General features: G+C 37.2%; 3 protein-coding genes across 3 annotated transcripts; all 3 read left to right on the top strand.

Annotated features, from left to right (window-relative positions):
- Positions 1-1,943: 1,943 nt before the first annotated feature.
- Positions 1,944-2,324, top strand: LOC108986634 (60S acidic ribosomal protein P2-1-like; the record flags this gene model as incomplete). Its single annotated transcript, XM_035690352.1, has 1 exon — positions 1,944-2,324. A coding segment is annotated over one exon (369 nt), but the record flags the coding sequence as incomplete, so codon positions are not given.
- A 5,476-nt stretch (positions 2,325-7,800) lies between these two features.
- Positions 7,801-8,746, top strand: LOC108986643 (ethylene-responsive transcription factor 4-like). Its single transcript, XM_018959328.2, has one exon. It carries the CDS (start codon positions 7,906-7,908, stop codon positions 8,581-8,583), a length of 678 nt encoding a protein of 225 aa, XP_018814873.1. The 5' UTR covers positions 7,801-7,905; the 3' UTR covers positions 8,584-8,746.
- A 9,916-nt stretch (positions 8,747-18,662) lies between these two features.
- On the top strand, positions 18,663-21,104 carry LOC108986630 (reticulon-like protein B17). Its single transcript, XM_018959310.2, has 8 exons — positions 18,663-19,364; positions 19,490-19,643; positions 19,744-19,818; positions 19,896-20,037; positions 20,134-20,203; positions 20,347-20,412; positions 20,495-20,617; positions 20,831-21,104. Exons 1-8 carry the CDS (start codon positions 18,707-18,709, stop codon positions 20,971-20,973), a joined length of 1,431 nt encoding a protein of 476 aa, XP_018814855.1. The 5' UTR covers positions 18,663-18,706; the 3' UTR covers positions 20,974-21,104.
- Positions 21,105-22,719: the final 1,615 nt, after the last annotated feature.

Consider the following 22,719-nt stretch of genomic DNA (forward strand, 5'->3'; position numbering starts at 1 on the left):
GCATCCCTGGAATTTAACATTCAATGCCCAATCGTGGAGTCCACTATCAAATCTATACGAGGCAAGGGAAAACTATCATCTTGGTAGGCTTTGTTCAAGTCCGGGAACTCAACGCACATTTTCTACTTACCATTGGTTTTCTTACTAGCACTATGTTGGAAAGCCATTCGAGGTAATGGCCTCATGTATGAACCTAACAGCTACCAAACAATCAACCTCTTCTGTTATGGCTGCGTACTCCATACTAAAATCCCTTCTCCTTTGTTGGATCGTCTTGGCTTTGGGGTTCACATAAAGTTGATGATCGATGATCTCGTTATCTATTCTTGGCATATCTTCGTGGCTCCAGGCAAGTACATCCTTGTGTTTATCCAAGATTCTTTTTAGCTATTGTCTGGTTTTGGGCCCCATCCTTGTTCTGATCCTCGTGGTTGCCTCCGGATAATCCGAGCCGAAGCTTATAGCATTGACAATTGGCTAGCCAAATGCCAATGCAAGTCCATAATTTGGCTATATGTTAGAAAAAACATCTGCATTGGACTAGTCAATGCTCCAAAGCTTAACATGTGAGCTACAGTAAATTAAGAGGACTCTCTATTATTGGTGAGTTACTTTTCACCTTTTATCACATTATTTTATTATTTTCATCAACAGCCTATTCTTTATTTCCCTCGTTCTTTTCTCTCTCCTCAACCAGCAAGCTTCCTCGCCCTCTTTTCTCCCTCGTTCATCCCTCTTCTCTCCCTCGTTGCAGGTGAAATTTCGTCCAACGGTTGCGCGATTTCCTCCACTTCGTCCAGGATGTTGAGCCGCTAAACAAAACGTAGCTAGAAAGAATAAGATGTTGAGCCTCCCAATTGCTTTCTCTTCGTCGATAAGCTTCTCTTCGCAACCCCATTTCCCAATCTTCAAATCCTCCTTCAATGGTGCTAAAATCCAGCACATTAGCATGATTCGTGTGCCTCCTCAGACGGTGTTGTTCTAAAACCCTTCATCCTCAGTAGTGATGATGGCAAAGCGAGAGGAGGAAATGAATGAAATTAGGGTTGAAGACTACAGAAGAAATCAACGAAGGGTTGGTCGACCTCAAGGGAGAGTTCAAAGTCCAGAGAGTTCCATCGCATGTGCAAAAGGGTACTTTCCCTTTCGTCTTGTCTTTTTGCTGGAAAGGTGGTGTTCATTGCTTTACTTCACTGATCTTGGGATATCAGTAATAATATGGTTTGGTAGGAGAAATCACCTAGATTAAGCTGGGATGAATGAATGGTAATAACCCCAAGTTTATGTTTAAATCTAGATTAGTTAGCTTGAATGTTGTTAATCGACATTCTTTAAGTTGTGGGAGCAGGATTTGTGAGTGAATTAACGGTAATAACCCCAAGTTTATGTATGAATCTGTCTTTAGGCCACTTCATTGTAGTTTTTATTTAGGAATAGTTCAATTTTCCGTCATGTTTGTTAATAATATGAGAAGAATCCTTCCATATAGAACTGAAATACAGTAGCTCAAGATGGCTATTGGCAAATTTCCTTGTTGTATCACAGATATGACTTTGCTACCAACATGTGGCAACCTCAATAAATAGAAATGAATTTATTTTCTTGATAGGATTCAATTGGTATTATCATTTTGGCAATATCTTTCTAGTGTGTGATTGAAGAAAGCTTGAGGCCTTTCCAGAGATGGGTTCATTGAATTAAATTAAAAGAAAATCATTTCGTACTACCACGTAGTTGGTAGGTTACATTGAGGATCGGAGGCTAGCATCTAACATGGATCCATATATTGTCACTTCCATGATTGCTGAAACCACAATTCTCAGGAAGCCTTAGAAAGGATATTGAAGATTGGGAGATAAGAGGAAGGTGGGAGGAAGAGGCTAGTATCAAATTCATGTGAATAATTGTCTCTCTTTGTCTTCGGGGAAAAAAAATTATGTTTATGCTTGGATTGGTTCAATGTTGTTGAAACTTTGTGTGTTTTGGGGGTTTTAGTTTTGGGAGGGAACATCAGCCCTTCAACTGAGAATTTGAAAGACATCCTTGGATCCGTTGGAGCTAAAGTTGTTGATGATAAGATTGAGATGCTCCTATCTGAGGTGAAGGGTAAAGACATTACTGAACTTATTGCATCTGGAAGAGAGAAATTGGCATATGTCCCTTCTAGTGGTGGTGGTTCTATTGCAATTGCAACAATAGGTGGTGGCGACGGTGCTGCTGCTGCTGCTACTGCAGCAGAGCCAAATAAAGAGGAAAAGGTGGAAGAGAAAGAGGAATCAGACGATGATATGGGCTTCAGTCTGTTTGATTGAGAAATTAGGATATCATGTATGTTTCAAGATTACTCCATCAGGGCTTGGTAGAAATCACAAGTTCATGTTTCCGCAAGCTGTTTATTTTTTATTTTTTAATGTTTGGTTCTCTTTTAAGTAGGGGTGTAACCGGTCCGGTCCGGTCCGGTTTTGGACAAAATCTAGGACCGAACCGGTATTTACCGGTTTTGTATTTTTCAAAACCGATTACGCCCCGATTACCCTCCTAAACCGGTACTTCCGGTTTTACCGGTTTCCGGTCCGGTCCGGTCCGGTTTTCCGGTTTTTTTTAAATGTAAAAAACATATAATAAAGTGTTAATTCTTATTATAAAATATTATTAAAAATTTAATATATATATATTATGCTTAAAGCATTTGATCAATTAAATTTTTATCTTTAAGATTAAACTTTTATTTTATAAATTATAACAACATTATCTTATATATAATTATATTAATAACATATGATCAAATAAATTACAAATGTTCATATTTAAGATTAACATTTTATGTTATTATTTATAAATTATAATATAAAATTTTTTCATATATGATATATAATTATATATATTATATATAAAAATTTAACATATAATTATATATATTATATATATAAATATTTTGTATAATATATAAATTAATTTTTATATATTTTTTTTCCAACCGGTCCGGTTCGGTCCGGTCCGGTCCCAAAAACTACGGAACCGGAACCGGACCGGAACCGGCCGGTTTTCATAAAATAGGAACCGGTTCCGGACCGGACCGGTTCAAAACCGGACCAACCGGTCCGGTTCGGTCCGGTCCGGTCCGGTTTTCCGGTTTCCCGGTTTAAATTTACACCCCTACTTTTAAGACTGGGAAGTTATGCAGAAATCTTACAGATTAACTTAGTATTGTTCTTTTGAATATTGCATGTTGTTTTCTGGTCCTTGAGATATTGATATAATTTCTTGTACATGTAGTTCGTAATTGGTTTCAGGATGAGGAAGAATTCTCTAATTGAAATGGAATTATTAATTAATATATGAAGTGTATTTGTAGAATAAAATAAATAAATAAATAAATTTGTCAAATATTATTAAAATATATAGTATTATATTATTATTTTGACTTTAAGATGGCTAGTCCAATATGGGTTCACCTGGTTAAAAGTCGATGCTATAGCCAAAAGTTGAGATTCTAGCTAAATGTTAGACTTGGCAATGGCTAGGCCATTGCCAATGCTCTTACCAACTCTAGTAGCTCATTCGCTTCAGCCTGGTTCAGGCGATGCTCATCTCTTGTTTCCACTTCGTGGTCGATGAGTCTTGGTGGTAAGGGTGGTGGCTCATCTGGCGTCGTGACCTCCATCATAAGGACTTCTTCTCCTCAATTTTTGAGTTCTTGTACATAACATTCTCGTGCCAACACTTGTTCGCCTCAAATTTTTCCTTCTCTTGCTTCTGACGGAATTTCATTTTCTGGTGATAAATGGAAGTTACAACTTTCTGGCTGTTCAAGGTCAGGCATCCAAGAATGGCATTGTAGGATGAGGGAGCTTTCACCACTAAGAAGTCAGTCATGATGGTAACGACACGTGGTGCCACGCGTGCTGAGACAGGTAGTGTGATGACGCCTAAGGTTATACCACCTCACTTGAAAACCCTTTTAGCGCCTTGGGCGAATGGCGCAATTTACAAATATCAATATTCAACTCAATAAAAACATCCAAGAAGAGAACGTTGATCGAACTACAGTTGTTGATCAAAACTCTCTTGGTAGTATAGTTGGTGATTAACAATGTTATCACCAACGCATCATAGCGGGGGTTACAAGACACCTTTGCAAACTTCATCGTCGAAAGATATGGCTATTGCAGTCTATCATTTTGTTTGCTTCCAGGGTCACCTCTCTTGGTAGTACGTTTTGTTTACCTCCTTGTACCGAGCCTTTCGGGCATGGGCTTTCCTGCTGGAGGAAGTTGGGCCACCTTCAGAGCATCCTCCAGCTATGGTCTTGATCTCACCCAGAGGTGCCTTTTCCATTTCGGGCCTTTGACGAGAGGCCTCACGAGTGTCTCCTTGCGCCTCTTTCTGTCGCATTGGACTTGAGCTCCTCTGTGACCACCAGGATCAACTCTAGCTCCTGTGCGTGGATCCTCTTTTAGGTAGGGGCATTGAGTGTTCAGCCACTAAGCGCTCTAACTCCTCGTCTTCACTCATTTCCTCCATTTTCTTTTTCGAAGTATACAAATCTTCCAACTTGTGACCCTCCTGCTAATGGCAAGCAAAGAAATGGCTATTTTTCTCAGTTCGGCTATTGCTGCCTCGCGAGCTTTCTTCTCCTTCCTTTTGCACATGTAAGTTTGAATGGGCGAACCTGAAACTTTGACTCCTAGGAAATGTCTCTGTCTCGCCTCCCCTTGTGCCGACTTTGCCTAGGTTTCTCTAGGGCCTTGTCAGCAGTTTGCACATGGGAACTTTTTTTCTGCTTCCTCCAGTTTGGTTTTTCTAGGGGATGTTAAGGCTCTAAGCGTGTCCTCAGCTTTGAAAAAATCGTATGTCCTACCCATAAGCTCCTACAAAGTGGTCAAGGTTCACCTCGCCAGCTATCATAAACATGTTCCTTGGCCATACGCCTCCCAGGAGTGCGGCCAATGTGATCTTCTCATCCTAATATTTAGTTGTCATGCATCCTTTTTAAAAATGGGTTAAGTATGACTTCAAAGTCTCATCCTCCCGCTACATGATAGATAACACGTACGTGGCTGGCCGCCTCCTTCTTCTGCTTGTTATAAACTGCATTAAGAATAGCCTAGCGAGTTCTTCAAAAGTATTGATCAAACCCGAGAGCAAGGCTCTGAACCATCCCCCTTGAAATTAAGGGAAAAGCTTGGCATGTGATTTCTCCTAGAAATCCATGAAAAGTCATGTGATTCTTGAAAGTTTCAAAGTGTTCAACGAGATCTCCAGACCCATGGAGAGTCATGTGAGCCTTGCATTTAATTCGGTTGTCTGGGTCAATGCCTTCAATCGTGTTTGACTGAGGTAGGTGGTGATGTGTGGCCTCTTTCTAGGATCCTATTAGGGACAGTATCCCTCGTCGGATTATGCTGCTATGATCTCGTATCGAATCATTTAATGTGGCCAATCTCTTACTATCATCCTGGTCGATAGTGTATATGCATCATGGCATTAGGGACAAGTTATTTAATGTAGCAGGCTTCCCGCGGATTATCAGGGCAAGGGTATGTTTGGTTGTACACTGTCCCAGTTTCCTATGCCTATCCTAGCTTCTAACGTGCATGCGCAACTGAGGGTAGGATTGGGTATGGAAAATCTTTCTAGGACTCATTATTGCATGGCCCGGGGATGCTTCCTCCTTCTCAATCCCTGACTAGGGCCCGAAGCCCTTCAACTCAGAGTTTTCTCAAAGTGTGGGCTCAGTCCTTCTGTTTGTGAGCCCATTGGCCCCTCCACAAGGAATCCAAGTTATTTATACAAAAAATGGTAGGGCACCCTGAAGGGAGGGCAAAACAATGCAATTAGAAAACAATAACGTCACAGATACAAAAAAAAACAAAACACGCACCCTAAAAAAAAAAAGGGTCACATACGGTTTCTAGGGGTGATACTCGCACCCCCGAGCAGGAAGTGCCTTGGCCCACCCCCCGAACCCCGACAACGCTCTCCATGGGTGAGGGCCCCATTCGGATGCCGGGGAGTGGATTGGCCCCAACGACCATCTGCCCCACCCAGCTCACCGCCCAATCATGGAGGAAAAGTCAACAGATCCAAAACCAAAATAAGAAAAACAACTGGAAAACAAAAAAAGAATCAAAAACCAACAAAAAACAACAACAAATTAACATATCCAACCCTAAAATTCATACAGATCAAAAAATTATAACTTAAAAAATATGGCAACTTTCTACTCCAGCAAGACCCACAACCATCACCATGGTTGTGGGTCTGAGCAAAAAACAACGACTTCGAATGGCAGTGGGTCTCTATGCAAAACCCACAGCCACGACATGGCCCGTGTCCAAGATATCGTTTCTCACAGTCACAAACTCACAAGCTTCAGAGGGAGAGGAGGGAGGAGAAGATGAGAGGACAGAATGGCGGAGGAGAAGAAGACGAGAGGAAACTGTTGAGTGAAGAGAACGTCAAAGGTGTGAGAGAGAGAGAGAGAGAGAGAGAGAGAGAGAGAGAAGAAGAAGAAGAAGAAGAAGAAGAAGAAGAAGGAGGAGGAGGAAAGACGAGCAAATAACCTAGGGTTTTTATTTTATATAGTAATCAATCAAACACCTAAATGGGTCGTTTTATTAAATAAAATATTTTTTTTAATTTATATATATATAAATAAAACGAGGCTTAATGTGGATAGATCAGGCATCGTCTCATGGCTTTTCAAATGCGGACAGGAGGATGTGTGATGGGATCTCACACGTTATATTATAAAATAAGAATATGGTGTATAACATTAATCTTTAATTAGAATTTAATTAAACCGAAATTAGACTTTCTTTTTTTTTCATCAATACTTAGCGGCGAATCTTAGCATAACATCAATTTCTGCGAAATTAGTCTTTAACAAACTTCGATATACCGAACTCACGCGCTTGGCGGACTCATTCCCCCCACCTTCCAAGCCACTCAAATCCTTTGACTTGACCCTCTCATAAAGGTTAAGATCAGTGACAGCACGCGAAGCAGAGGACCATGGCAAATGCCACGACCTCAAAAGCGCACGGACAAAGATAGAAACTTCATTAAAATTAAATTAAATTACAAAAATAAAAACAAATTAGGTGATTTGCACCGAAACAATGATGCGCACGACACGGCTTGTCAGGGCGGACGCGTCGAGCGCAAGACATGGGCACGTGTCCCGAGTCTAGTGGATGCACCCACCGAGTGGTCACGAACTGCCGGTCCAAAAAGCGCGATTCAAAAGGCTGCCTAGGAATATGAGAGAGTAAATAAATAAAAGAAAAAAAAGATGGCGGATAATACTGACAACAATTGTACAAAGAAATGGTCGTAGGCTATACCGCTTACTACCATGCCCATATCTCATAAAGGAGCGTGTGATGCACGCTATAAAAGTTTCAATGACTATATGGCAACCATCCAGAAGTTGAAAATTTCAAAGGTACAGTGAAATACACGCTCAAAGCAAAGAGCGTAAGCACCATGCTACAAAAAGATGAGCCGTAAGAACGGCCCGGTTAGGCAAAAAGCCGGCACGCATCAACACATCGCCGCTTGCCCCGAAATTCCCGTGTGACACGTAACCCCCAACAGCATCATCATAAGTCTCACCCCCAACTCTCATAGGATTGTGCCCCTTGTCTTTGGGCGGCGCCTCTTTCTCAGTCAAATCCCTCGTTGACTGCACCCCCAGAATTTCTCTCTCTCTCTCTCACTGGTGTTTCATTTTTAAATTTTATTTACGAAATTACATTATTGGCCTCCAAATTTGTATATAAGCACCCATCCCCTTCCTTCTTCTCCAATCTCCATAACAAAAGACGAACTCATCATCTCTGCGTTGCAGAATCACGTTATCCTGATTTTCCCACCTTTCTGCTTGAAAAATTAACCAGAATGGCTATCAAAGTGAAAGACAGCCTTGGAGTGAGAAAGGGAAGCAATATTAGAAGGGCTACTGCCGATGACAAAGAGATGCATTACAGGGGAGTAAGGAAGAGACCGTGGGGCCGCTACGCTGCCGAAATCCGAGACCCCGGCAAGAAGAGCCGGGTCTGGCTCGGCACCTTCGACACGGCCGAAGAAGCAGCGCATGCCTACGACGCTGCGGCCAGAGAATTCCGCGGTTCCAAGGCCAAGACCAACTTCCCATCGCCGAATGATTGCTCTCCCACCGACCGGAGCCCCAGCCAGAGCAGCACCGTTGAGTCGACGAGTCCAAAAGCCGAGGCGCGTGGCGTCTCGCGCCTGCAAGAGATGGGCGGTGGCAGTGGTTTTCTGGGTCGACCTGTTGCGGCTCCGTTCCCATTTCTTAATCAACAGGCGTATGTTGGGGGAGTGGTAGGTAGTTTCTCACACGTGAGTCCGGTTTTGTTTGTGGACGCGCTTGGTCGGCCTGAGTTTGTGACCCAGACGTACCCCATCCGGTTCGATCCATCGGCGGTTGATTTCAATTTAGGTATGGGAAGTGGGGTCCAGAGCGAGTCAGACTCATCGTCGGTCGTCGACTGCAAGCCGAGAGCGAGAAAAGAACTGAATCTTGATCTTAATCTTGCACCTCCGGTGGACGCTTAATTTCCCATAAGTTTTGTAATAATCACAAGCAAAGCTCTTTTGTTTTTCTTCTTAATTATAGAACACCTCCCCCCTCCAATGTAATTAAGGGATCGATGATATTAACTTTTGAGTATCTATGAATTACAGATTTAATGGTACGATGATTTGAAATTTGATGTTTCGTTCAAATTCTGGCCTCTTTCTTAATTTTCGCATGTTTTGAACAAAACCCCAGAGAATGTGGATAGAACAGGCTCCTTGTAATGACCCATTCAAGCCTGTTCTTTTGCTTCTTTTTTTCCCAAAGAAAATTTAAGAGAAAAAACCCATTCATTTTGTCTGAAATATATATTATGGATAAGTGAATGGATTACGTAGAAACAGTCTACGGAATGAGTTGCGTCCCCGACACACCAACTGCAGTACAGAAGGTGCAGTGGCCAGCAGATCACGAGTGGAGTGCAGGGTCTTACGTAACGTAAGTGGGCCAAGCAAAAAGAATTCCGTGTTGACGGAGTGCATGTCGTACTCTCTATCGATGACACGTGTACTTTTTGCCGTCCTCCCTCCCTTTTTGTTAATTTTGTTTTTTTGCTTAAAAAATGGAATCTTTATTTTCTTCTATAAAAAAAAAAAAGGAAGAAAAATTGGGAGCGGAGCTGGTTCCTTCCGGGCAGGTGATAGGAAGCGTCATCGGTTCCCACGTGGTGGGAGCCTAATGGCCCTTTTGGGCTTTTTAAAAGAGGTGCCGTCGCTGCCGCTCTTAGTGGGTCCCCTCTTATGCGTCGGCTGATTCGATCGGATCTGTAGAGGAGATTTCGCTGTCTACTTTATTTTATTTGTTGGAAAATGACAGCTACGCCTACACCGATATAATTTGTATTAACAGTTTTTTATTTTATTTTTATTTTTAGTATTTGTATTTATTTATATATATATTTAAAAACACACTATTCCGTACCATTTCGATACGAAAATATAGTCTTCTTTTAAGTCACATTATCTATATTATTTAAATAATAAAATTTAAATTTTTTATTTATATTAATAAATTTTTTATTTTTTAAGTATTTATTTTTATTTATATATATTTAAAAAAAACACAGAATACACGATTCCGTACCCATTTCGATACCAAATATCGGTGGGAGTAGCAGCACTCCGTCTTCTTTCTTCCAGAGTGATACATGCATTGATAGATTGATGCTATATGCTAAAAGAAATTGATTTATGAAAAAGAGTTTATTCTTTTCAGTAAGATTATTTATATTATTTAAATAGTAAAATTTGATTAATAAATCACCTTTATCATTGAGATTAAAAAATGTTTATTTTCTTATAAAATGTTTATTATTATTAGCATTGATTGCTATCTTCTTTAAAACTTATGCAGTAGATGCTGATATTTAAAATTTATGCTCCAAATTAAATTATGCTAAATAAATATTTTATTAGAATTGCTCTGAGAATAAAATTTTTCAAAAAAATTAAATTACAAGGGAATTGAATTTATTTTTATAAAACATGTGATTTTGTTCCTATAATACTTATAAAATAAATATATTTTATAAAAATAATTATACCATATCAATAGTGGAAAATATATCAGTCACACGATTTATAAGTAAAAAGTTCTATTACACCTATGGAATGTATCTGAGAACATATGATTTGTTCTGATAATAGTTACAAAATAAATAAATAAATAAATAGAATATTTATTTTTATATACATAGAAAACATATATACTTACGTTGCATTTTTTCTTTTTTTGAAAAAATAATGGGTTCTACCGTTATCCAGTAAATTTATCAATTATCAATTTATCACGTAAGTATCAGAATTGTTTATTTTTTCATAAAAAATGTGAAACTTACTTATTTATTAATTAATTTTCTACAATTATACTGACGGCAAAACAGAAAATAAAAAATTTAATGTGAATAATGATGTTCGCCGATGTTAAGATTTTTTGTCATTTTCTGACATGAGCTGTTTATTCTATCCTATTCTTGCCAAACGAAATTGTTTCTGATCACTTTAGAGGATGTTTGGATTGACAGATGAGGTAGAACGATTTTAAATAAAAAATAAAAAATAAAAAATATTAAAAATTATTTTTTAATATTATTATTTTAAAATTTTAAATTATTTATTATATTTTATGTAAAAATTTAATAAAATTGTAATGATAAGATGAGATGAAATGAAATGAAATATTTTCTAAATCTAAACTGAGCCTTAGGTCTTGTTTGATTATGTAATTTAGATGAAATAAGATAAAATATTTTGTTGTAAGTTAAATAAAATATTATTTTTTAATATTATATTTATTTTAGAATTTAAAAAGTTGAATTATTTATTATATTTTATATAAAATTTAAAAAAATGGTAATAATTATATGAGATGAGATTAGATAATTTAGTTTTATGTAATCAAATTAATCCTTAGGTCTTGTTTGTTTTTATAGATGAAATAAAATGAGTTGAAATAAAAATAGAAAGTTGAATAAAATATTATTTGAATATATTTTTTAATATTAATTTTATTTTAGAATTTGTAAAAGTTGAATTGTTTATTTTATTTTTTTATGAAAATTTGATAAAATTTAATAATTAAATAAGATGAGATGGAATAATCTAAATTTAGAAGTTTATAACCGTGAACAGTGTACACGACCGCCAGAAACGCGTGGGAGACGAACTATGGGGGCGGTGGGCAACTGAAGGTCCGCAGCACGTGAACGGATGCGTACTGTCCACGGGACCACGAGAAATGAGATGAAGGGCCACGTATGCAAGCTACTGCCGCCGCCCTGGTTTGCGTGGAATCTTGGATAAACCGCTTGGTTAGTTGTGTGGTTTGGGCCCTACCAGTCGGCAGTCGGGGAGATCGGACGCCACGTGTAATAAGGCGTTAAGAGCAAGCCATCAGAAGCGCCAAACGTTGACTGCAATGGCGGCCAGCCAGCCGCACCTTTAAAGTATACGCGGTAGAAGGAAGCATCTAATTTGTTAGAGAAATAATAAAGTTACCACTTAATAATATATAATTACGTAATAAAATAATATTATTTTTATTTTATTTTTGATTTGATACGTTTAAATTTAATAATTGATGGATTTATTTGATGGAAGATTTTATTTATAATTATAATTTTTATTCATATAAAAATACATTTTAATGTGTTATTTATTGATATGATAAAAATTTTATAATTCAAAATCCAAATTAAAAAAAATTGATCAAATAAATCTTTTAGTCCATATGTATAATATTATACGTAAAATTATAAGGAATCCTTCTACACGAACCGAGGATGTGCACCGACGAAATATACCGATGTGTATTTCATTTATTTTATTTTATTTTCACTTTTTATTTTTTGAATAATTGAAGGCTAAGCAAGCATTGATGTTTAAATGGCTTAAGTTCGTCAATAGTAGATGTGCACTTCTAATACCTCCGCCCTATCGTAAGTGTAATTTATCAAGCGATATGAGAAGGGTCCTTGCATCTACGACTTTGAAGACTCAAAGTGCTTATATTTTTCTTTTTCTCTTTTTTATAGAAAATGACATTTTGTATTCCTAATTTATTTATTTTTTAATTTGCATTGCAAATTCAAAACTGACAATTGACACTCTTAACTATCAAATTGTAACAATTTATATGACGTTTCAAGTTGAGTATAGGAAAGTGATAAATAAGATCATCCCATATTATTTGTGAAGGAATTTTTTTTTATACATTTTAATGATTTTAATGCTCATCAATTATAATACAGATAGGTGATCAGTATTTATGATTTTTCTTTAGATCGTTATATTTTATAATTTACATCCTTAATTGCCACTTTAGAGGGCAAATCGTGATCGGTAACGGGTACACAAGGAAATTGATCCCATTTTTTTTTTTTTTTTAAATATAAGCTTGCTTTGTATAATTTGCTATTAGAATGAATTGAGGCTTCCCCTAAGAAAGATAGGATATATTACACTTTGCCTCTCTAAATTATCACTACACTTATAATAGAAGAAATGATATTCTTTATTATATTTGATTTTGTCATCCACAATCACACTGTTAATGTGGCGGCTTATGTTTAGTTTTAGAGTTAGTTTATTAAAATATTTTAATCATATTTAGTATTAATATCATGTGCACAACATCATGAACTGATGTAAGTGTCGGTTCAATGGCTAGGCCTTTGTGTGTTGTTTGGTTATAACTATTGACGCATGTTAAATATTTTGTTTACGGATTGAAAAGTTATGACTTTTTAAGATTTGGAGGAAAGCACCCATCATAACGCGCCTTGATACCGAATTCTTTTTTTTTTTTTTTTTTTTAAATTATTCTTGTTATTTTATTTTATTATCTAGTTTACAAAATGTGTACTTTTCTCAATACATTATAAGTAATTTTATGTGTTAACCACTTAAATAAACAATAACTTAAAATGTGCCACCTAACAAATATGATTAAAAACTTTGCTATTCATCATCACATATACCATACACCACATACTATATTTTTTTCTTTTTTTAAGTTGTTTTTTAAAAAAAAAATTTGTTTTATTTTTCTTAAATTAATTGAATTCTTTTACTTATAATCCATATATTACAATACATTTAGTAAAAGAAAAAAAATAAAATATAATATGTAGTGTATGAAGATGATGAATAAAATTTTTCTCTTACGTAATCCAGAGGAAATTAACAACAAATAAATCTCGTCGTTTAAGGATGCAGAGGAGAAAAGCGGCGGGGGAGGGAGGGTGATGGCCGTCATGGTAGTTGAGAGGTGGGAAATTTCAATAGAAGAAGGGAAGTGGTCGGTCATGAGCTGAAACTGCCCAGCCCTAACTGACACGGCAATGCACACGTACGGATTCAGCTTTTTCCTCTTATTACAATACTTAGTAAGAAAAAGGACCCTATTACTTGTGTTGTTAGCTCAATTACATGAAAGGTAGATTGGGCATCATTCTCATTCGGATGTGATGAATCATGACCCACCCCCTTGGTGTTTGAACTTTTCTCCAAAATATAACAGTTTATTATAAGGAAGTAATACCTAAAGATCTTTGATATCGTAATTTTAAATGCAAATATCGATCGTGATGCTTTTAATATATATATATATATATTTATTTATTTATATAAGGTCCATGCACCATGCATGCCAACATCAATCCTCCTCCTGTTAACATGCACTTGGGTTCTTTCAAAATGTTTGGAATTTGGATAATGAAATATATCTTGTTAGAGCATTCTTATTGGCTTGGCTAAATGAGAAGATTAGTTAAAATTTAGATAATTTGTATCAAAAAGACTCTATATTGAATTAGTAATTTTCAAAATAATTTGAATTTTTGTTACAGTGATTAACAAAATATTGAGAATTATAATTGGTTCACCAAATATTAAAATAATAATTTTTCATTCCAATTAACTTTAATCGCAATTTTTTTTATTAACATTAAATGACATTTGAAAATATGATTTTTTTAATATTAATTTAATTAGAATATAATTATTATTAATATTAAATTAGTATAATTATAAAATGTGATACAAATAAATTAAATAAAAAAATTATTAATTTAATAATATTTAATTATTATATAGAGAAGAAATAGTTAATCTTGAATTTAAATAAAATAGGTAAATATAAAAAAATATAATATTAATTAAATTTTAAAAATAAATCTAATCAATTTAATAAGAATGCTCTTACAAAGATTATACATAGTCAGAGGTAAAAAAAAAAGTCTAAAATTAGGCAGCATGCGGTGGTTTGCAATTGGATGGCGTAAAAGCCACTTCACGTGACCGCATCCTAACCACGGATGTAGTACACTAGTACTACCTAGGGACAGAAATGCTTGACAACTTTTATACAACTATTTAATAAAATGTTATTTCTTTTTAAATTTATTTCAACCTTTTACTTTGATGGTTTCAACTTTCAAGTTTGAAAATTTATAATAATAAAAGTTGCGTAAAAACTATAAAATAGTTGTGCACGTACGTATTATATTTAAAAATTCTAGATATAAATCTCACATTCTACATATTATTTAAAATATGTAATTTTACTCTTTTATCCTTATATTTTATATTGTGCACGTACGTATTATATCTGAAAACTTTTAAATATAAGTCTCATACTTCTACACATCACTTAAAAATATATGATTTTATTCTTTTATCCTTATATTTCAATATGAGAATAAAAGAGTAAAATCATATGTTTTAAGTGGTATGTAGAGTGTGAGATTTCTATGTAGCACGACTAATTATATTTTCCTTATAATTTAAAACAAAAATGATATGGGAACGAGCTCCTTGTCCCTAACATTGCTGGATCTCAAAGTAATAACATTGGAAGAAGTTCTGCTACAATTCAAATTCTTATTATTGATGTCGTGTTTCGTAACCCGAACAACTACATGAGGGCCCAATCCATCTACCTGCAACTATGAAGAAATGAGGGTTTCAGAGTAGTGGAGGACACTTCCGATGACAAAGTCAATATATGATTTCCTTGTGAGAATTATTAAATCTTAAGTATCAAAGTGTCTGAACCCACTCCCCTCACTTATGGAAGGGGTATAAATACCTGGTCGGGGGCGATCCTCGGGAAGGAGATTGTGGATATGTCGCTCCGTACTCAAGTCGTGTCTCCATGCTTGCTGTGCAACAGACTTGCCAAACTTGATCGTGGTGACCACTGACAACCCAGGAGGCATGTCGTGGCATGCCTAGCCTCGGACTTCATTAAATGCGATATGACTCCTTGTCGTGGCATGCCTGTTTCAACCCTTCATTAAATGTGGTGTGGCCCCAGTCAAATGCGTCCACTCCTTAGGCCTATTTAGACGCTGGGGTTAAGGGACAGAGATTGTCCTTGATCTCGCGCGTTGGGGCTATCGGCTAGTAGTGGAGTCAAACAATTCTGCCTTCCAGCCCCTGGCCAGTGTGTGTTTCTTGACTGCTTCTCCTCCCGGGCCTCCTAGGCTGACTTGGCCTGGCCCATCCCTTGTCCTCGGGCCCTAGAATTGCTTGGGCCTTATGGGTTGGGCCTGTTTGTCCCGACCTAGCCCTGGGGATTACCACCCTCACACTTATGTTGCTCTCTCTCTCTCTCTCTCTCTCTCTCTCTCTCTCTCTCTCTCTCTCTCTCTCTCTCTTTTGGCAGTTAGATAAATCTAAAAGTGAATAAATAGTTGTATCACTTGGCTGCTAAAACAACCTAGCATATGCATGTTAAGTAACGACGTTATCTCACTTGGTTAAGACCCAACTATGAACAATGGATCCAGCGCTCACATCATGTCAAGTTAGAAAATTTAGATTAGAGTACAATGCAAGCAATGTTTTGTTTAGTGGTAAATCTTGGATCGGGTGCGTTTATTCAACAAACTTTTTCACAGTATTATTTGATTGAAATCATCTCTTTCAATGATCATGAAGTATGTCGCGTTGTAAAAATCAGGATAACAATCATATTTTCTGCAACCTAAATATTGAGACTAAAGAGAACCAACACAATTGAGAGAGAGAATTCTATTTATTCCAAAATGATCTCTTGCACTAAGGGGGGAAGGAGCTATACATAGCCCCTCCAATTTGTGACCACGACTAGCTCTAAAGGCTAACCATTAAAGAACTTTGAAGTGGTTACTAAGCCACTTCATCATATAAAGAGGAATGGGTACCCACAATTAGGCACCCCCTTTATTACATATATTCTTGTCTCTTATTTCTCAAGCCTCAAGTTAGTGACAACTTATTCAGTCTCTTATTTCCCAAGTCTCAAGTTAAGTTAGTGACAACTTATTCAGTCTCTTATTTCCCAAGTCTCAAGTTAGTGACAACTTATTCTCCTGTTTGATACAAACGTTGTGTCATCAAACCACGATAAATGATTTGATGACTCATGCTAAGTCCATTGAACAAAACAAAGCAAGAGAAAAGTCAAGCAAGCAAAGTAAAGTAAGTGAATAAAGCCCAATATGGCTTCAACTCAATGTCTTGCAATAATAGAAGGGAATTTCCAATCGGTAATTACATCTATTGAAAGCCTAGATACTTCTTTATTTTGAAAAATATCAATTATTATCAAGGACATTCAGCACATATCTAATCTTCATCAAGATTGAAAATTTGTTAAAATACATCGATCTCAAAATCGATGTGCGCATTCAGTTGTGCACATATCAATCATGTTTTTGGAAGCCTATCCTTAGATAAAATTTTTAGATGTTTTCTGCATATTGATAATGGAAATGATCCACCTCAAACTTTGTATCTTTTATTTAATCTATAATATGCTTGATCAGAAAAAAAATAAAATAAAAAATTAAGTGAATAAAGACAAGACAACTGTCTTTTTTTAGTAAAAACCCTAGGCAAGAAGTTCGGCAGCACCTTATATGTCTTACTGGTGTACAGGCCATTAAGTGTGATGATAAATATTTGGGGTTTCCTGATATGGTGGACAAAGGAAAACTTAAAGCTTTCAGGTGGCTTCTTGATAGAGTGTGGAACAGAACAGGTAACTGGAAAACCTAATTTCTTTCACAAGCTGGTAAGGAGGCACTTATAAAGGTTGTGGTTCAGGCTATTCCATCATATAGTATGAATGTGTTTTAGCTTCCCAAAGGTTTATTACACGATATCAGTAAGATGGTACAGGGTTTTTGATGGGGCCATCACTAGGAAAACAAGAAGATACACTGGGTAGGTTAGTTAAAAATGTGTACATCAAAGAAGTGGGGGACCAGAGGTCTTGTTCAGCATTCTGATTCTTTGGTATCAAGAGTTATGCAAGGAAAATTTTATAGTCATGGTCATTTTCTGAATTCAAAGTTGGGATATAAAGCTTCTTATGCCTGGAGAAGTATCCATGGAGCTAAGATGTTATTAAAAGAAGGTTTGGTTTGGAGAATTGGCAATGGAAAGATAAATGGATCCTTAAACCTTTGACATTTGTAGTTCAAACATCCCCTAACACACTACCTAGCACTGCAATGGTGGAAGAATTAGTTGATTTTGAAACAAATAGATGGAATTCTGAGCTGGTGGGGGCTACCTTTAATGATTCTGATGCTGAAGCTATATTGCAAATACCCCTTGGCATGATTAATATAGTATTCATAAGCAGATTTGATTTTATAATACCTCTGGATTTTTATCTGTTAAAAGTGCTTATCACCTACAGAAGATGTTGATAGGGAGGGGTATAGGGGAGGCTTCTACTGGTAATGCAGCAAGCCATCTTTGGAAAAAACTATGGCTGTCAAATTGTTTCTATGGAAAGCCTGTCAAAATGATTTACCTACAAGAGCCAATTTAGCTTTGAAGACAGTTATGGACTCGAATCTCTGTCCTATTTGTGGTCTTTTTAGAGAAGATGTTATGCATGTCCTATGGAATTGTGCAACAGCTCAGGATGTTTGGAGTGCCTGTTGCAAAAAAGTGCAAAAGATAACTGGTGATTTTTTTAATTTTCTGAACCTTATTTTGTTTCTCAGTGAGATCCTTGATCTGAATGAATTTGCATAAGTGGCTATCATTATGAGGAAGCTTTGGTTTAGGAGGAATGCTGTGATCTATGATGGTATTTTCATGCCTCCAAATATTTTGTTTAGATCGAAACTTGGTAGATAAGTCTGCACCATATCTGTGGCAAGCTCCTCAGGAAAAACCAGGTTCAAGGCAAATTGGGATGTTGCAATTGATCAAAATCATACTCAAATTGGTATTGGCATAGTGATTAGAATCTGCCAGGGTGAAGTGATTGCTGTCATGAGGGCACCATATCCTCCTTCTCCACGATCCAATGACCCATTATTACCGATATAAATCCAACGGCCGAAATGCGTCTAGAACAAACATCGGCAATGCTCCAACCCCCAAGGCCCATACCATCCAAAATACGCCCATAATGAGTCTTATCATATTAACCCCACTAACGGCACGGAATAATCTAACGGCCCAAAACTTTTTACCGTTGTAGCTCACGGTCCCACTGTCCCCTCCCTCAAAATTCAAAAACTTAAAAGCCAACCGTAGCTCCCCCTTTGTCTGTAAATCTGCCTAACGGCTACTATACCTCGAACTTAATTTCATGCACAAAGAGACCTCTGTCCAAACCCTCGCTTCATCTCTTCAATCGATACCCACTCTCCTTATTCAGAGAACCCACAAATCTTTCATAATCCAATTACATAAAACATCAGACTCATTAATGGATTCAACACCGTCTTCCCATCGATCGGAGCCCTCCCGGTTGCGAACGAAATGGGCCTCTCGTCTTGCAAGAATTGGAGATCTCAACGTTGAAACCAAAGAACCTCCTCATCTCTCTCTTGACCTCGCCCCATCTCCATCACCCAAGAAGGCGGCCACCCCATCTCCATCCACACTGTCTCTAAGGACTTCCAATTCTCTTCCTCTTCATGAACTCTTGCTTCTTTCATCTTCTCCGCTACGAAAATCCAAGACCCGTCTTGCAGATCGGCTAGATATGGCTGAGGAGCAGGTGGAGGCTGCTGGCTCTCGCCGGAGGTGCAAAAGCAGGACAGCACAAATGGGTCTACTGGGTTGTGCCTCGCCGAGGAATGCTAGAAGGTCGAGGAGAAGATCGGAGATTGAGATTCGAGAAGAGAAGGAATTAGGCTTGATGGATGAGATTGGAAAGCCCAGGAAAAAAAGGCATAGTGTCCGGTCGAAGAAGGAGAAGCTGAGTTTGGTCCCTTCTGTGCCTTCCTCAAGTTTATCTCCAAGTAAGTCGGCGTATCTCTCTTCGTCAATTTTGGATTCCTTCAGTTTTCTGTTCTATTTTTCGTTTCTGTTTGGGGGCTGTAGTGATTAATTTATGCTCGTTTTGGATGGTGGTTTGCGATATTAGAAACCGTAGATGATGATGGAGGCAATCTTGACCGAATTGGGCAGCTGATAAACGATTTAATTATGTGGAGAGATATTGCGAAGTCAAGCCTTTGGTTTGGCGTTGGAACTCTATGTTTCTTGTCTTCTTGCTTTACTAGCGGAATCAACTTTAGGTGTGTATCTCTCTTTTCCTTTACCGCTCTCTCTCTCTCTCTCTCTCCAATTTAACTGTTCTATCAAGGATCTAAGACATACCCCATGCCATGATTTCAGCGTTTTCTCGGCGATATCCCAACTGGGACTTCTGTTTTTGGGCGCATCATTCGTTTCAAATTCAATCTGTCAAAGGTTACAACAAGTCCTTCATATTATGTTTTAATATAATTTCCTCTATTTGCTGAAGTATAGAAGTTTATAAATTGCAGAAATAATGACGAAAAGAAGCATGACTTTAAGCTTAAAGAAGATGACATTTTTCGTCTAGCTAAAATGATACTTCCAGCTACAAATCTTGCAATCTCAAAGACAAGAGAACTCTTCTCAGGAGAGCCATCCATGACCCTCAAGGTAACAAATTTTGGATTTTTTTTTTTATTCATGTTTGACACCACGTTGTCTGAGATTCCTTGAGTCATGAATCAGCGTATAATTTTCTGCTCACAGGTAGCTCCATTACTAGTTTTAGGAGCTGAGTACGGGCACCTTATAACTCTATGGAGGCTCTGCGCAATTGGTATGATCACCGATTTCAGTCTCTTTTGTCATTTCTCAGCATTTTATAAAATTGATTGTGCAAATACGTGCTTGATTTTGGTTATTGTGGGGGTGTTTAGTTCTTGATGTGAGGATGTATTTCATTATTGTATTGCTGGACAGGATTTTTTCTCAGCTTCAGTGTCCCAAAACTATACTCATGCTACTCGATTCAGATCAACCAAAAAGGTATTCCAAAAACAAAAAAGAACCCTAAAATATTTAGTTTCCTGTCCATGTATTACTAAAGCCAAGCGTTATTGGTCTGCAGCTGAGTGGTTGAAATGGTGGGTGGCTGAAGTATGGGGTGCTTGCTCTCACAAGAAGATTGTGGCTGCATCAGCTATCACTGCCTTTTGGAATCTGTCTACTATAAAAACCCGTATTTTCACAGGTAATTTCCCGACAATGTGAGTTAGTGTCTTAAGTTTAACATGCCCGCATCAATAGCATTAAAGGAGTCACCACCACCTTATCCTCAAGTCTGTCTAACCCAAATTGTCACATGTATTTGCAATTTGTTCTAAGAATATGATTTGAAACTTAGAGCACTTGCTTGTTGTGGAGTGATGTATTCTTATGTTAAGATGCGATCTCACCTTTGCAGCATTTATATCTCTGGTTATACTCCGATATTGCCGACAGCATATAGTGCCCAGAATGGACCAAGGAAAAGCAGATACAAGCGAACAAGTGCAGCAACAGCAGGCATTGGTTGTGATAGAAGGAGCTGGCTGCCCAAAGCAGTAGTTCGATTCATTCATGTTCATTACCATATTGTGGCCTGATGAGGCATTTGTGTTAAACTCTTGATGGTTAACAACAAAAATGGCTCATCCATGTTCAACCTGGATAAATTAAAAAGGCTCGACTTTCTTCTACTCTGCTGATCCATTCTCATTGGCACAGGCAGCTTAAATGTGAAATTGTCAAAACAATTCGTGAATCTTTGACATGATTTTTTCATATTGGGAAAAAAAAAAAAACATCAAAACAAGAAATTACTCTTTTTGGTTAAAAGTTTGAAACTTCTGGATTGGCTTTACAGACGGAGTGTAAGGAAATAGGATTTTTTTCCTTCAAAAAGAAAAAAAAAAAAAAGTAAAAATATCTTAATGAAATTGATTGTATAGTAGCAATTAAATTTTATGTAAAATATAGAAAACGCTCTATATCATTTTTATGTTGGTTTTATAGTATTTCTCGAGCATTGTTTTTACATTCTACTTTATTATGTCTCTCTTTCATTCTAAGCCTTAATTGTGTATACCATATTAAAAAGTGGACATCACCCAAAATTTCTTTATCTAAAATTATATACCCAGAACACTTTTAGTGGATTAAAAACATTTACAAAAGAGGAGTTTGGAGGTTACAAGAAATTTTAAAACCCAAGCTCCTTTTCCACGAAGTGTATAATAATATACAAATGTGTCGAAAGTTGGGGGTCGATACCGCTTAAATCCAATTTTTAGGCCTCATTTATTTTCACTGTCATTCTCATCTCATCCAATCTAATTATTTTATAACTTTTTCAAATTTCAAAATAAAAATAATATTTTTTGGCTGATTTTGTGCAAATTGAAATCCTGATAATCGAATTTGATCGTGTCTGTTAAGAGGTGGCTTGAAGTCAGTTGAAATAGTGCTCAGTTGTATGTTCGCTCGAGCGAAGGGTTAGTTCAGCTCGAGCGAAATGCAAGTCCGAGAGTTCGCTCAACATCGCTCGACACTCAGTTCGAGCGAAATGCAAGTCAGAGAGTTCGCTCGAGTTCGCTCGACACTCAGCTCGAGCGAAGTTCAAGTCCGAGAGTTCGCTTGAGCAAACTGTCAAAACCCTACGCTCGCTAGACACTCGCTCGAGAGTTCGCTCGAGCCAATGTTCACAGAAGTGAATTTTCACTGTTTCTATAAATATCAAACGGCGCCCCCCTTTTTGTTTTACACTTCAGAAATCACTTTTGTTTGTTTTAGTGATTTTCTTGAGAGAAGTTAGAGAGCTAAAGAGATAACTTCTTTGTGAAAGAAGTTTTGTATTATTCTTCTGTACTCCATCTTTGTTGATAGTGAAAGCTTTGATACCGACCCCACCAGTGGACGTAGGCTCACTTTGAGCTGAACCACTTAAATATTGGGGTTGTTTATATGTGATTGTCAGTATTTTCTTTTGCTTATTTCCGCTACTATACTTCGAGTTAGTCTTAGATATACAGTTATTCCCAACAGTGTCAATACTCCTCCGCAATTTGTTCATGTGATGACGTGTGGACCGCAGTAAGGAGTCCAGACCGGATCTTGTCTCGAATAATGTGGCAATCAATCTCAATGTGTTTGGTGCGTTCATGGAACACAGGATTATGGGCAATGTGCAGAGTAGATTGATTATCACAATGCAAACTAAAAGGTTCAGGATGAGGAATACCAAAATCAATTAGGAGTTGTTTCAACCAGATAAGCTTGCGTGTGGTGACGACCATGGCACAATATTAAGCTTCG

Source organism: Juglans regia, chromosome 1 (genome assembly GCF_001411555.2).
Source record: "Juglans regia cultivar Chandler chromosome 1, Walnut 2.0, whole genome shotgun sequence".
NCBI classification, from domain to species: domain Eukaryota; kingdom Viridiplantae; phylum Streptophyta; class Magnoliopsida; order Fagales; family Juglandaceae; genus Juglans; species Juglans regia.